The sequence below is a fragment of the Myiozetetes cayanensis genome, unplaced genomic scaffold (genome assembly GCF_022539395.1).
Source record: "Myiozetetes cayanensis isolate MyiCay16 unplaced genomic scaffold, myiCay2020 scf34, whole genome shotgun sequence".
Classification (NCBI taxonomy): domain Eukaryota; kingdom Metazoa; phylum Chordata; class Aves; order Passeriformes; family Tyrannidae; genus Myiozetetes; species Myiozetetes cayanensis.
The window spans coordinates 2,959,628-2,972,549 of record NW_026087566.1 but is presented as its reverse complement, the minus strand read 5'-3'; the positions used below and the strand labels follow the sequence as shown (position 1 = coordinate 2,972,549).

The window sequence follows — 12,922 nt, the reverse complement described above, 5'->3', positions numbered from 1 at the left end:
AGTTTGAAAGGACTGAAATATTTCACCGATTTTTCTTCCTCTGTTGAGCCCAAATAACGTGAGCATGTGTTTGGTTAGGAAGTTTGAACCTTGCCTGCACTCTGCCATCCTCCACCCAAAGCTTGCACAGCCTGTGGAGCTGGGAATGGCCTTATGGAATAAGGAAACACTCTCCTTCGTATGGAACTAGCAACTAAAAGCCCTGAGCCCAGATTTTCCAACACAGCAGAGGAATAATCCCAACAACTGAACATTAAGTTAGTAGGACAACTTCTTTCGTACTCCTCACTCATCTCCTGGTCTGACCCTTTGCTTTATCAAACAAAATTAAACACAACTCTCATCTAGAAGCTGGGAGAGGGCTGCCTGGGTGGGATTGTTTTCTTGTTCAGTGACTCAAAGGAAAGTGGTTTTGATTTGACAAAATTTTCATGAAATTTTGTAATCGATCCTGACTTTTCAGTTGAGCTGCTGAACTACTGAACTACTCACACAGCCCTTGGAATGTAACCTGTGAAAAAGAGGTTCTCCACCCCTTTCTCTTCCCCATAGGTGTCACTCTTGAGTTTAATGTAGACGTGTTCATTCACCTCCAGGATTTTATCCAGATGTCAGCTGAGTTAGGATTCCCACATTTCTTTGGGTCCACGGTACATAAATTCACCCAACCTTAATGTTTCTGTGCAGGTTTATCTCGCTTGCTCCCACCTAAATGTAAATGCAGTATGAATATACCAAACAGAGGGCTGGACACAGAGTTTTCTTTGCATTGCAGAAAGGTAAAGCTTTATTGGAGGCATTGCCATGCAGCAGAGCACCAAGTTCACTGCAGGAATGTGTGTGTAGGCACAGTGATTGCAGTGATGGGCAGCATGAAAAGGCAGAAGGAGGTCATTTGAGGAGAAGCCTAGAAATTGTTGTGGGCTGGGCTGCTCTGATGGCAGGGAGTGGATCAGGGAAGCCCAACACCTTGGTGTTCTCTTAACACACTCTGGACTGCCCTGTGGAAAGAAAGACAAAACGATTGCTCTGATGGGGAAATCAAGAGCCTCTTGCAGCACTGATATTTCTATTCATGCACTATTTAAATACCCATTTGTGAGCAAAAGCATGGGAAAGGAGATTAGCCTGTGTCTGGAGCTGGAGCCAAACCACATTGAAATGAAGAGCTTTGATTGTGAATGGTTTAATCCCTGCTGCAATTGCAGATGTGGAAGTCATAGGACAAGGTTGGTATTAACAGGAAAAGGGATCAAACACAAAATGTGAAAGCCATGGGAACAAGATAGGTTTGGATCCTCTTTGGAAGATGTTTCTTACCTGCCTTGTCACTGGATTGACCATGAGAGTAGGAAGTAGAAGAACAAGAATGGGAGGATATTCCCCCTCCTTGAGATGATCTGTGAAAGGAAAGTAGTTTTAACAAAGCGCAAAATAAACACATACTGACATCATATGCAGTGTGTGTAACAGCTCAGCTTTTCCTGGACCCCACAAATGATTCTTTAGATATATATTTTTAATTCCTTCCCTCCAACTGTATTTTCCTAGAAAATTATAGAAGCAGAAAAAGCAAAACTCTCTTGCAGCATAATTCTTGTACTGTCCCAGTCCAGCTGGGCTTGCTTATCTGCTGACAGCAGGAGCTTCATTACAGCTTAGTTTGGCATGGTGATTCCTCTCACAGAATTCACTCCGCACAAACAGGTCAAGAGGAACTGATTAACTCCAAACCTGTCAGTAACAATCTGCATTGTGTTTCCCTCAGTCTTTGATGTGCTTGTGAAGTTTCTGATAGATACATTTCAATGCAGGTGCTGTGAGAAAGAAGCTGCTGAATTTAGATTTCAGCTACAGACAAGTAAAAAATTCTGCTCTGTCTTCCACCAGTGCTGAGAGAGAAAAGCCTGTGACAGACTTTGTGCCCTTATCTGCAAACAGAGTACATACACAAGATCCTGCTGCCCCTCCTGCAGCAGCGCCCGGTACTGCTGGATCTCCTGCTCCAGGCGGGTCTTGATGCCCAGGAGCATCTTGTACTCCTGGCTCTGGCCCTCCATCTCACAGCGGATGCTGGCCAGCTCCTCCTCCACCGAGTTGATCTGCCCCTGGATCTGTTGCAGCAGGCAGCCGTAGCGAGTCTCCGTTTCTGCCAGGGAGTTTTCCAGAGAGTTTTTCTGCAAGAGCAAGGACAGGAGTTGAGGAAGAGGAGCTCTGGTGCTCCGTGCCCAGCCTCAAGGGGCCGGGCCCTGCCCACGTACCGTGCTGAGCTGCGCCTGCAGCTCGATCTCCAGGTTCTGCATCTCGCGCCGCAGCTCCGTCAGCTGGTGGCTGCTGGTCTGCATGTCCTGGCTGCTGGAGGTGACCTGGCGGTTGACCTCTTCGATCTGTGGAGGCAAGCCCAGGGACACCTTCTGAGCCACAGCATCCCCCCCTCTCCCACAGGTTTGCTGAGGGAGAGCTCAGCTCTGCAGGGAGCCTCTCCCTTTGCTCCTGTCCCACTGCCAGCGTGTCTGGGCTGTGCCACTCAAGGGGACTCCACTCTGGGCTTTGCTACCTACCTTGACTTCATACCACTGCTCCACCTCCCTGCGGTTCTTCTCGATGATCTGCTCGTATTCAGTTCTCAGGTCATTCAGGATCTTTGTCAAGTCCTCTCCAGGGGCAGCGTTGACCTCCACACTCACATCACCACCGGTCTGAGCCTGGAGCTGCCTCATTTCCTGCAGGGAGCCCAGACAGAGACACACAAGAGCACACACAGGTCATTTCTTGTGCTGGGGACTGTGGGCAAAGCAGTATCAAGGTACAAAGAGAGATAATCCCTTGGCCTAAGGGAGTCCATGTGTGACAGTGGGAACCTGAAAGAATCCAAGGATCGTGCCTTGGCTGTGCTGTTTGTCATTGGATCATACCTCCTCATGGTTTCTCTTCAGGGCAATCAGCTCGTCCTTCAAGGTCTCCAGCTCAGATTCCAGGGAAGACCGAGTCCTAGTGAGATCATCCAGGATGTTTCTCAAGCCATTGATGTCAGCCTCCACGGTCTGACGGACGACCAGCTCATTCTCATACCTGTACCGAAGGAAAGAGAAGCATTACACATCCATTTCACTGCAATGCTCCATCATACCACTTTGGACAGGGCATCATCACCTCCATTCATGAGTCTCATAAAATTCATGGCATGAGAGAGTCAGGGTTGACAGGGAGGTACTCACTTCATTCGGAAGTCATCGGCAGTCATCTTGCTGTTGTCGATGTCCAGGATCATTTTGTTATTGTCCACAGTGGCAGAAATGATCTGCAGGAGAGAAGGGTGGAGAGAAATCTTTCTGTGTTCTAGATTTTGAGGACAAGAACAAAGGAGACCCAAAGCTTTGGCAGGGTGTTGTTGTGGGTCTTGGAATTGTTTCCTACAGCAGTGCAGAGGCCACAGAACATTGTTGAAATGCTATAGGGCAGGGACTAGTGTGTGAAGATTTGGGCTTTGCAAACATTTTGATGAGAGAGTGCATTGATGGGGGAAAGACCAGAAGAACAGTTATGCTGGGAGATCACCCACACCGAGTGGGTTCTGCACTCTGGGTGTAGGAGGCAGTGTGAGCTTTGCCCCTGATGCTGTAACTCGTCTCATCATGAAAAAAGATGATGGTGAGGGAAGACCTTGGCCCTCCACCTGTGTGTGCAGGGAAAAAGAGAGCTCAGATCCTGCCATCCAGGTGCTTTGGCTTTGCACTCCATCCAGCTGAACTGGGTGGGAGCAGAGGGAAGCACTGGAAACCACCCACAGCTGGTTTGGAGACACCTGCACAAGGTGGGATTTCCGTGTGCCAGCGCGTCTGTGGCTGCTGGAGCTCCCTGGTGCCTTGGGCTGTGCCCCTGGAGCACGTCCCTTTTGCCCGTGGGTACTCTGGGGGTTTGCTCCCCCAAGGGATGGGAGGTGCAGCTCAGCAGGTTTGTGTCTGCAGTACCACCAGCATGGCCATCCCGCAGGGGGTAGAGCCCAGGGCCAGGGGAAAGAGGGAGGAGGACAGAGGAAAGAGGAAGGAGGGAGCAGGAGGGAAGAGCATGTGGGCAATGGAATTACATTAGCTAGGGCAATCGTACCTGATTCTGGAGCTGCTCAATGGCCTGGTAGTAGGAGCTGTAGTCCTTGGAAACGCTGGGAGCTTGTTTCCTGTACCACTCCCTGATGTGGTGCTCCAGCTGGGCGTTCTCCTCCTCCAGCCTTCGCACCTTGTCCAGGTAAGCCGCCAGGCGGTCGTTGAGGTTCTGCATGGTGATCTTCTCATTGCCGCCCAGCAGCAGGTCCCCCCCTGAGATGAAACCCCCCGAGGAGAAGCCCCCCCCGTAGCCCCCAGCCAGGCTGGCGGCGCTCAGGCCGCCCCCGTAGCCCCCGCAGGCTGCCCCGCCGTAGCTGCCCCCGCCGATGACGGAGGAGGCGTAGCGCCGGCACGACACGGAGGAGCTCCGGCCGCTGCTGCCTCCACAGCCACCTCCTCCTCCTCCTCCTCCACTCCGGTACGAGGTGCTGGAGGTTCTCTTGATGGTGCAGCTCATGGTGGAAGGGATCAGGTATCCAGCCCCCGAAGCAAAGCTCTGCACAGCAACAAGATAGGGAATGCGAGTGCAGCGGGGCGTCCTCGCCGGTGGCTCTTTATACCCGGCTGGGTGGGTGTCACCTGCCAGGCAGTCCAGCTTCCCATGGGCTCTGCCAGCCCCAGTGCTCATGCTGAAAGTGATGTGCTAAGGGGAATTTCTTTTGGGGCTTGGGTCAGCCCTCCCCCCAGGTCCTGTGTTTGCATGCTGATTCACACCAAGCCTGCACTGCAATTTCGGGTGGGTGGCTGTGAGTTAGATTTTGCTGCAGATAGATTGTTGCTGGCTACTTAATGAGTGAGACTCATTTTAATAGTTGTTCTTTGTTCTTTGGAGTAATTTTTTTTGTCCTGAAAGCAGGTGGTGAAAGCACCACCTGGTTACTCTGCTTTCATGCCAGAGTTGGAGAAGAATGAACTCTGGCACCCTTGTGCATGAGGCTGGTTCAAGTTTGCCTGTTGAACTGCCAGTTCTGGAAACAGAATCTCCAAGAATTTTGGTCCTTCCCTCCAAAGGAGAGCTCAGGATGGGTATTGTCTCTCAGGGTACTCAGTGATAAATCACAGCAGGGTGACCTTAAAAGCAGCAATGCTCTCTTTATGTTCTCACCAGATTTGGGTGGTGTCACTTCTGGGAAATCTTCCTGTCTCATGCACAGTGATGGGCATTCAATAGGTGTGTAAAACCTATAGGGCTTTGTGTGCTGGGACAGGAAAGGATTCATCCTGGCCAGGTGGAGGCTGAGATGGTTATCAGCCAACTCTTGAGGAAGGAGGCACTGGGGCTGTTCAAAATCCAGGACAGTCCTGTTGTCCACGTAGGAAAGGGCACAGTCTGGATTTGAGTGAGTTTGGCCTGGAAACTAAAGAGGAGCTTTTTACCTACGGAAGGCAGAAGGGTCTGGGAGTGCTTCCATTGCAGGAGCTTTGGGTGGAAGAGAGAAAGAGTTTCAAGATTGACCTTGGTGAGCTGATGGTGGGCATTTTATGCTGGTGTAACAGAGGCAGCTGTGATGACCCTCTAGACTCCCTTACCTTCAATTGTTTGTCCCTCAGTCCTGCACAACTGCACTGTTCATGTAAGGGGGGGCAGGATGTGATGAACCCTTCTTTGGAAAGGAAATTCTGCCTTTAAATAACTTCTGGAAAACACAAATTTTAAGCCTGAAACACAATGGGACCTCTTTATGTGAGAGTTCAACTTTGATAGGAATTCCTCTCTCTTTGGAAGTTACAGTTTACCCGCTTGTTTCGCTGTTGGTTTCTCCATTTACAGTGTTACACACACCCTGCACTTGCGGCTCCAGCAGCATTTTCTCTCCCACCACAACGTTTATGAGATCCATAAAAGTTACTAACGCGTGTCATGGCCAACTGAAGAATCATGGAAAGCCATTCACCCTCCTTCCTGACACACCACCACCCCCGGATCACAGATAATGTAATCCTTTGATCTGCAAAATTATGATTGTTGTTTTATTGGTAGCTCTCTAATTACCTGCACGTCAGAACCAGTTGCTTTGCATATGTTATTGAGGCTGAGTCATCACTATCAAAAAAATAAAAATTATTTTCTCACAGGGTGTGATTCCTTAGTCATATTTTCCTCATTAGATTGTTGAAATGCACTTTTATTCTCCCCTATGAGATGTTTATTGCTGACTGGCCCTAGTGCCAGAGGTGTTGACTTTGTGTCTCCTTCTCGGCATCATTGCATCACAGCACCCGACCCAACAATTTCTGACATTTCCCAATGCTGTAATTTCATACCATCACCAGGAGCCTGTTCTGTGTCTCTCTGACCCTCTCTTCTTATTTCAAACAGCTGATCTAACCATCCTTACTGCTCTAGCTGCATCCCATTTACACTTAAATTTCAGACCTTCTGCTCTGTAACTCGGGGGCATTTCCCTGTCTCCGTGTGCATTTCTGGCCACCATCCTGTGGACACGGCTCTTGGCTGTTGTGAGTCAGTTTGGACAGACTGATTTACTTCACCAGCCAGAAGAGCTGGGGCTGTTCAGGTCCTCCCACAGTCCCTGCAATGACAAAGGCAGCTCGGACGTTCTGCTGTAGAAGGTTTTGAGGCTCCTCAGCCCCCCAGAGGGGCTGTGAGAGCTCTGAAATCACATCTTCCCCTGGCCTTTGGCTCACAGTGCACCCTGTGGACCTCTGTAAGTCAGAATTTGTTTGAAGTAGGAGTGCTGTGAGTCCTTTCCCGGTGCTGTTTACTCATTGGTGAAGTTGGATGTGGAGCCACAAGCAGATACTCTGAACTGGCAAAAGAACTAAAAGCAGTCTGTGGTTTCCCCAGAAACTGTGATGCATTACTGGATGTATGTCCTCAGTCACACGAGAGGGAGAGGACAACCTCAGAAACAATTACTGGTAATTAATTGTTTTACAGCAAATGAGTCAAGTGTGGTCTTGGTAAGAAGAGTGCTACTCCCAGGAGTTTCATCAGGAACTCCATCTGTGCTTTCCTCATCCATCACCCCTCTCCCTGCAGCGTCACCCACCTGTGTGTTTCTTCAGTTCATCCAGAGCTGAATGGTTTCCACAGCCCCACATTCTGGGCTGGTTTCTCTCTTATGTGACTCCCATGTCACACAAGAGCTTACCTGTATGCCTAAACTTTCAGTGCTTAATTCTGTGCATTAACTGTAGTTCATGGCTACATGATCCTGCCTCAAAAGAGATGTGTCCTTCACTGGCTTTGGTGCAGTAAGTACAGCTGAGACTTCACTGTGCTCTTCAGAAAGCAAAATGCCTGCAAAAGAGCTACCTTAATTTAGTATTGCTGCCTCATCTCTACTTCTGTTGCATATTTTAGCTTTTCAAACAGTAAAATATAGAAAATACCTTCAGTGAATAAAATTGCTCTGAAGGCAGAATATCAGCCAGCTGCGTGTACTGACAGAAATTGGGTTCTTGGTATTAAATCAGTATTTAAATTGAAATTTCTATCATAAAACATGGGAATGTTTTTGGTGCATGACACTAAGGGAAACAGGCCTATTGCATTGTTGTCTGTATTTCCCAACAGAAGTCAGCAATATGGGATTGTCTGCACAGTCAGAGGTGTAGAAATACTTCTGAGGAAGCCCCTACATACTGGAACAACCTCTCCCAAGTCACACTTTCCCACAAGACTCCATCTGGGATGAGACTGATAGGCTCAGATATCTGAGTCACAATAGTACCACTGAACACAGTTTAGTACATTGACAATTAATCTTCTGAGAATTACCCAGCATTGGTATTTTCTTCCCCCTTTCACTCACATCATTCATTCTCTTTTGTACAAATGGCAAGGCAAGGTGCCAGAAAGCAATCCCTTAGTGACCATCAGGAAACAAAATGGAAAGTGGTTTTTAATGTCTCAGGAAAGAGAATTGTGTCAAGAACTGATTTTTCAACCTTCTACCTCCTGCTTTTGAGCAGAGAGTTCTGGCAGTGTCACCCGGCAGTTCCCTCAGGCAGAGCCTGGACTCTGTCACACCTCACACAGCCACGCTCACAATTCCCAACATTTCCCTTTGCTTGGAGGTTTTAACCCATTTCCTTAGTGCAAAATGGATTGTCCCAGGACTGGGCCACCCAGAACCACCGCACAGCCCGCGCTTGAGGGGCGAGCTGGGGCAAGGACCCGTCCCGGGCTGGTTGAATTCACTTTTCTCGGACACGTGGTTTGTGATTTGCGTTGCAGAAGTAAAGGTTTATTAGGGAAGAGTTTCCAGCAGAGTGTGAGCCCTTAAACAAAGAAGCAGTTGCCACAGACAAGCTGAGTAAGCCAAGCACTGCAGGGCTGAGGACAAGGGGCTGGGGAGGATGACCAGGCTCCCTTCCCGAGCCCTTCCTGCTGCCCCGGCAGCGCTGCACAAGTGCCGGGGTCCATCTCTCGCTGGAGGCTGCCGAGGTCACCACCGCTGCTCTAACACACTCTTGACTGCCCTGTGTGAACAAATCACCTCCTTGAGGGGAAGTCTGAGCGTTCCCATGCAGGGAATCCTCACACCTGACACTGTGTTGGCAGGACAGGGGCAGAGGCTCCGCGCCCAGCAGTGCCCTGAGCGCTGCCTCACAACTGTGTTTTTTATATTCTTCTGATGAGCAATAAAGCATAACACCCATTCCATAAAGTTTATGGTCTGTATTTTATAATTAGGGAGAGGGAAGGGCAAAACTTGCTGTATTTTAATGCCTGATTTCTCCGGAACAGAGTAATGAGGTTCTCTCACTCCCAGGCTAATTGACCTGGGAATCTTGCCCGGCCCAAACTACAGATCTTTTTTTTTACAAACTACATTGCAGCTACTGGGGCAGATGTAACCCACTAACAACCACATCCTTACAAAGTGTTGTCTTACCTGCCATGTCCCCACACTGGGAATGGGAGTGGGAAACAGAATATGACTGGGAGGATTTTCCACCTCCTTGGAAAGCAGCTTGGGAGGCACTGCAAAAAGAGAGTAATTAATACACAAAAGCCCACTAACACTGGATATTCAGTCAAAAAAGATGATTGATGTAGCTCCAGGGACAAAAAGTCTGTGTTGGAACCACAAGGATTTCTTGCTATTCCCTTGCTAAAATATGGAATACATACACAAGATCCTGCTGCCCCTCCTGCAGCAGCGCCCGGTACTGCTGGATCTCCTGCTCCAGGCGGGTCTTGATGCCCAGGAGCATCTTGTACTCCTGGCTCTGGCCCTCCATCTCACAGCGGATGCTGGCCAGCTCCTCCTCCACCGAGTTGATCTGCCCCTGGATCTGTTGCAGCAGGCAGCCGTAGCGAGTCTCCGTTTCTGCCAGGGAGTTTTCCAGAGAGTTTTTCTGCAAGAGCAAGGACAGGAGTTGAGGAAGAGGAGCTCTGGTGCTCCATGCCCAGCCTAAGGGGCCGGGCCCTGCCCACGTACCGTGCTGAGCTGCGCCTGCAGCTCGATCTCCAGGTTCTGCATCTCGCGCCGCAGCTCTGTCAGCTGGTGGCTGCTGGTCTGCATGTCCTGGCTGCTGGAGGTGACCTGGCGGTTGACCTCTTCAATCTGTGGAGGCAAGCCCAGGGACACCTTCTGAGCCACAGCATCCCCCCCTCTCCCACAGGTTTGCTGAGGGAGAGCTCAGCTCTGCAGGGAGCCTCTCCCTTTGCTCCTGTCCCACTGCCAGCGTGTCTGGGCTGTGCCACCCAAGGGGACTCCACTCTGGGCTTTGCTACCTACCTTGACTTCATACCACTGCTCCACCTCCCTGCGGTTCTTCTCGATGATCTGCTCGTATTCAGTTCTCAGGTCATTCAGGATCTTTGTCAAGTCCTCTCCAGGGGCAGCGTTGACCTCCACACTCACATCACCACCGGTCTGAGCCTGGAGCTGCCTCATTTCCTGCAGGGAGCCCAGACAGAGACACACAAGAACACACACAGGTCATTTCTGTTGGCAAAGCAGTGACAATCCTTTGGCCTAAGGTGGAATTGAGTCCATGTGTGACGGTGGGAACCTGAAAGAATCCAAGGGTCGTGCCTTGGCTGTGCTGTTTGTCATTGGATCATACCTCCTCATGGTTTCTCTTCAGGGCAATCAGCTCGTCCTTCAAGGTCTCCAGCTCAGATTCCAGGGAAGATCTAACCAGAGTCAGATCATCCATGAGGTTTCTCAAGCCATTGATGTCAGCCTCCACGGTCTGACGGATGACCAGCTCATTCTCATACCTGTGTCACACAAGAGAGTCAGAGAAATGGGTGAGTTGATGCTGACAGAGACTGGCACACATCCTTCCAAGGCCAGCGTCCCAGTAACACAGGAGGAGTCAGTAGCACTACCCAGGGCATTCCTGCCTTGTCTCCTGAGATGCTGAGCGGGATTGCACAGACACACAAGGCTCACAGGGAGGTACTCACTTCATTCGGAAGTCATCAGCAGTCATCTTGCTGTTATCGATGTCCAGCAGCAGCCTGTTGTTGTCCACAGTGGCAGAAATGATCTGCAAAATGGGAAGGTAGAAAGAAGACCCACAGCTTTGGCAGGGTGTTGTCGTGGGTCCTGGAATTGCTTCCTGCATTAATGCAGGGACCATATGACAGGGTAATGCTCCAAATTTACTTTTCAAGGAAACTTGTGCTGTCACAGACTGTCCTCCCAAACCCCTACTCGTTACTTTCTTCTCTCCAGTTAAGAGACAGTTCCCTGTGTGTCCCAAGGAGTGTGTTCAGCCCTTTCCTTGTATCGTGTTTATTCATGGATCATTTATTTTAATTTCTTGGTACCATGTCAACTGATCCTAAGGCAAGACCTCAGTCCTCCACCTGGTGTCTGTAGGAGTGTGCAGGGACAAAGGGAGCTCAGATCCTGCCATCCAGGTGCTTTGGCTTTGCACTCCATCCAGCTGAACAGGGTGGGAGCAGAGGGAAGCACTGGAAACCACCCACAGCTGGTTTGGAGACACCTGCACAAGGTGGGATTTCAGGAAAGAGGAAGGAGGGAGCAGGAAGACCCCACAGGAGAGAAGAGCATGTGGGCAATGGAATTACATTAGCTGGGGTGATCGTACCTGATTCTGGAGCTGCTCAATGGCCTGGTAGTAGGAGCTGTAGTCCTTGGAAACGCTGGGAGCTTGTTTCCTGTACCACTCCCTGATGTGGTGCTCCAGCTGGGCGTTCTCCTCCTCCAGCCTTCGCACCTTGTCCAGGTAAGCCGCCAGGCGGTCGTTGAGGTTCTGCATGGTGATCTTCTCATTGCCACCCAGCAGCAGGTCCCCCCCCGAGATGAAGCCCCCCGAAAAGCCCCCCCCGTAGCCCCCGGCCAGGCTGGCAGCGCTCAGGCCGCCCCCGTAGCCCCCGCAGGCTGCCCCGCCGTAGCTGCCCCCGCCGATGACGGAGGAGGCGTAGCGCCGGCACGACACGGAGGAGCTCCGGCCGCTGCTGCCTCCACAGCCACCTCCTCCTCCTCCTCCTCCACTCCGGTACGAGGTGCTGGAGGTTCTCTTGATGGTGCAGCTCATGGTGGAAGGGATCAGGTATCCAGCCCCCGAAGCAAAGCTCTGCACAGCGACAAGATAGGGAATGCGAGTGCAGCGGGGCGTCCTCGCCGGTGGCTCTTTATACCCGGCTGGGTGGGTGTCACCTGCCAGGCAGTCCAGCTTCCCATGGGCTCTGCCAGCCCCAGAGCTCGTGCCAAGAAATGATGTGCTAAGGGGAATCTGGTCTGAGGTAAGTAAAAGGCATTACCATTGGGTGCAAGTATGTCTGTGTTGATTCACACCAAGCCTGCACTATAATTTTATGTGGGTGGCTCCTCGCTGGATATTTTGTTGAAAAATAGAATATCTCCCAGCTTTGTCAATCTGGCAATGGGAGCTAAAAAAGGCTGTGCCTTGTTGTCTGCCTCCTTCAGTTCTCTCTGTGGTGAAACTCAGTAGTTCAGTTTTGGTCATCCTCCTGTGATCCACAGACAACGTCCAAGGGAGTCTTCATTCTTGATTTACTCCATATATGCATTAGCTATTTAGAAATCTTCTTTAACTCCCTGAAATAAAAGCTTTTAAAACTGCATTCCCATGTCTGTTATAGAAGAGAACTTCACCCTGAATTTCTCACTCTCTGTCGTCACTGCTTGTATTGAGGAAGGTCCTGCTGGCATTCAGCTTTCTCTGAATGGGCAGGATGGGAATCACAGTCCTTTTTCTTCTCAAAGAAAACCAGGTGACAGCCACAAAAGTAGTATTGTGTGAGGGAAAACATACTAAATCTTTTCCTATCAAAGAGCTCCTGGTTTTTTTCAAAGTGATTTAAATGGACCCAGAGGAAATTGAGAGGAGAAATATTGGACTTTGTGTATTTTCATAACCATATTAAAACAGTAATTCCTCAGAATGCGTCCTTGAATTATATAATATGTTTAAAAAATTTTTTTTGATGAAAATTGCTGAAGATTAGATCTGACAAAATACAGTCATTACCTGAGCCTGTTACAGTGAAGGGTGTTTTGCAACCATGACAGAACATCTTGCACCACCCAGCAGAGTCAGAAACACTTGTGTACTTTTTTCCACTGCCTGTGCAATAGGGGTTGTGCAGTGAACTGCTTTTTCCACCTTTACTAATCGAGCTGCTGTGGAGCTGAGCAAAGCCTTGCAGGGAAACAATCCCTCAGGTTTCCAGCTGCGTGTTAAATATCGGCACTGGCAGCTCCTTCGGACGAGTCGCTGGGCTGTGAAGGGAAGCACGAGGAGCTGGGGGGGCCCTGCCATGAACTGCCACCTCAAAGTCAGGTTATCCACAGAAAGGCAGGGTGGACTCAACCTGGGAGCGTTCTAGGAAGAGATTCCAT

At 50.0% G+C, this 12,922-nt stretch overlaps 1 protein-coding gene across 4 annotated transcripts; it reads right to left on the bottom strand.

Annotated features, from left to right (window-relative positions):
- Positions 1-774: 774 nt before the first annotated feature.
- On the bottom strand, positions 775-11,752 carry LOC126646288 (keratin, type I cytoskeletal 16-like). Of its 4 annotated transcripts, none has more exons than XM_050327513.1 (8): positions 11,145-11,752; positions 10,495-10,577; positions 10,149-10,305; positions 9,818-9,979; positions 9,518-9,643; positions 9,208-9,434; positions 1,321-1,400; positions 775-1,001 (listed from the first exon to the last, which is right to left on the bottom strand). In XM_050327513.1, exons 1-8 carry the CDS (start codon positions 11,592-11,594, stop codon positions 982-984), a joined length of 1,305 nt encoding a protein of 434 aa, XP_050183470.1. In that variant the 5' UTR covers positions 11,595-11,752; the 3' UTR covers positions 775-981. The 4 variants fall into 4 exon arrangements, with proteins under 4 accessions (XP_050183470.1, XP_050183471.1, XP_050183468.1 ...); XM_050327514.1 differs by lacking the exons at positions 9,208-9,434; positions 9,518-9,643; positions 9,818-9,979; positions 10,149-10,305; positions 10,495-10,577 and adding exons at positions 1,951-2,177; positions 2,262-2,387; positions 2,562-2,723; positions 2,916-3,072; positions 3,219-3,301 and having other exon boundaries at positions 11,145-11,327; XM_050327511.1 differs by lacking the exons at positions 9,208-9,434; positions 9,518-9,643; positions 9,818-9,979; ... (1 more) ...; positions 10,495-10,577; positions 11,145-11,752 and adding exons at positions 1,951-2,177; positions 2,262-2,387; positions 2,562-2,723; ... (1 more) ...; positions 3,219-3,301; positions 4,108-4,773.
- Positions 11,753-12,922: the final 1,170 nt, after the last annotated feature.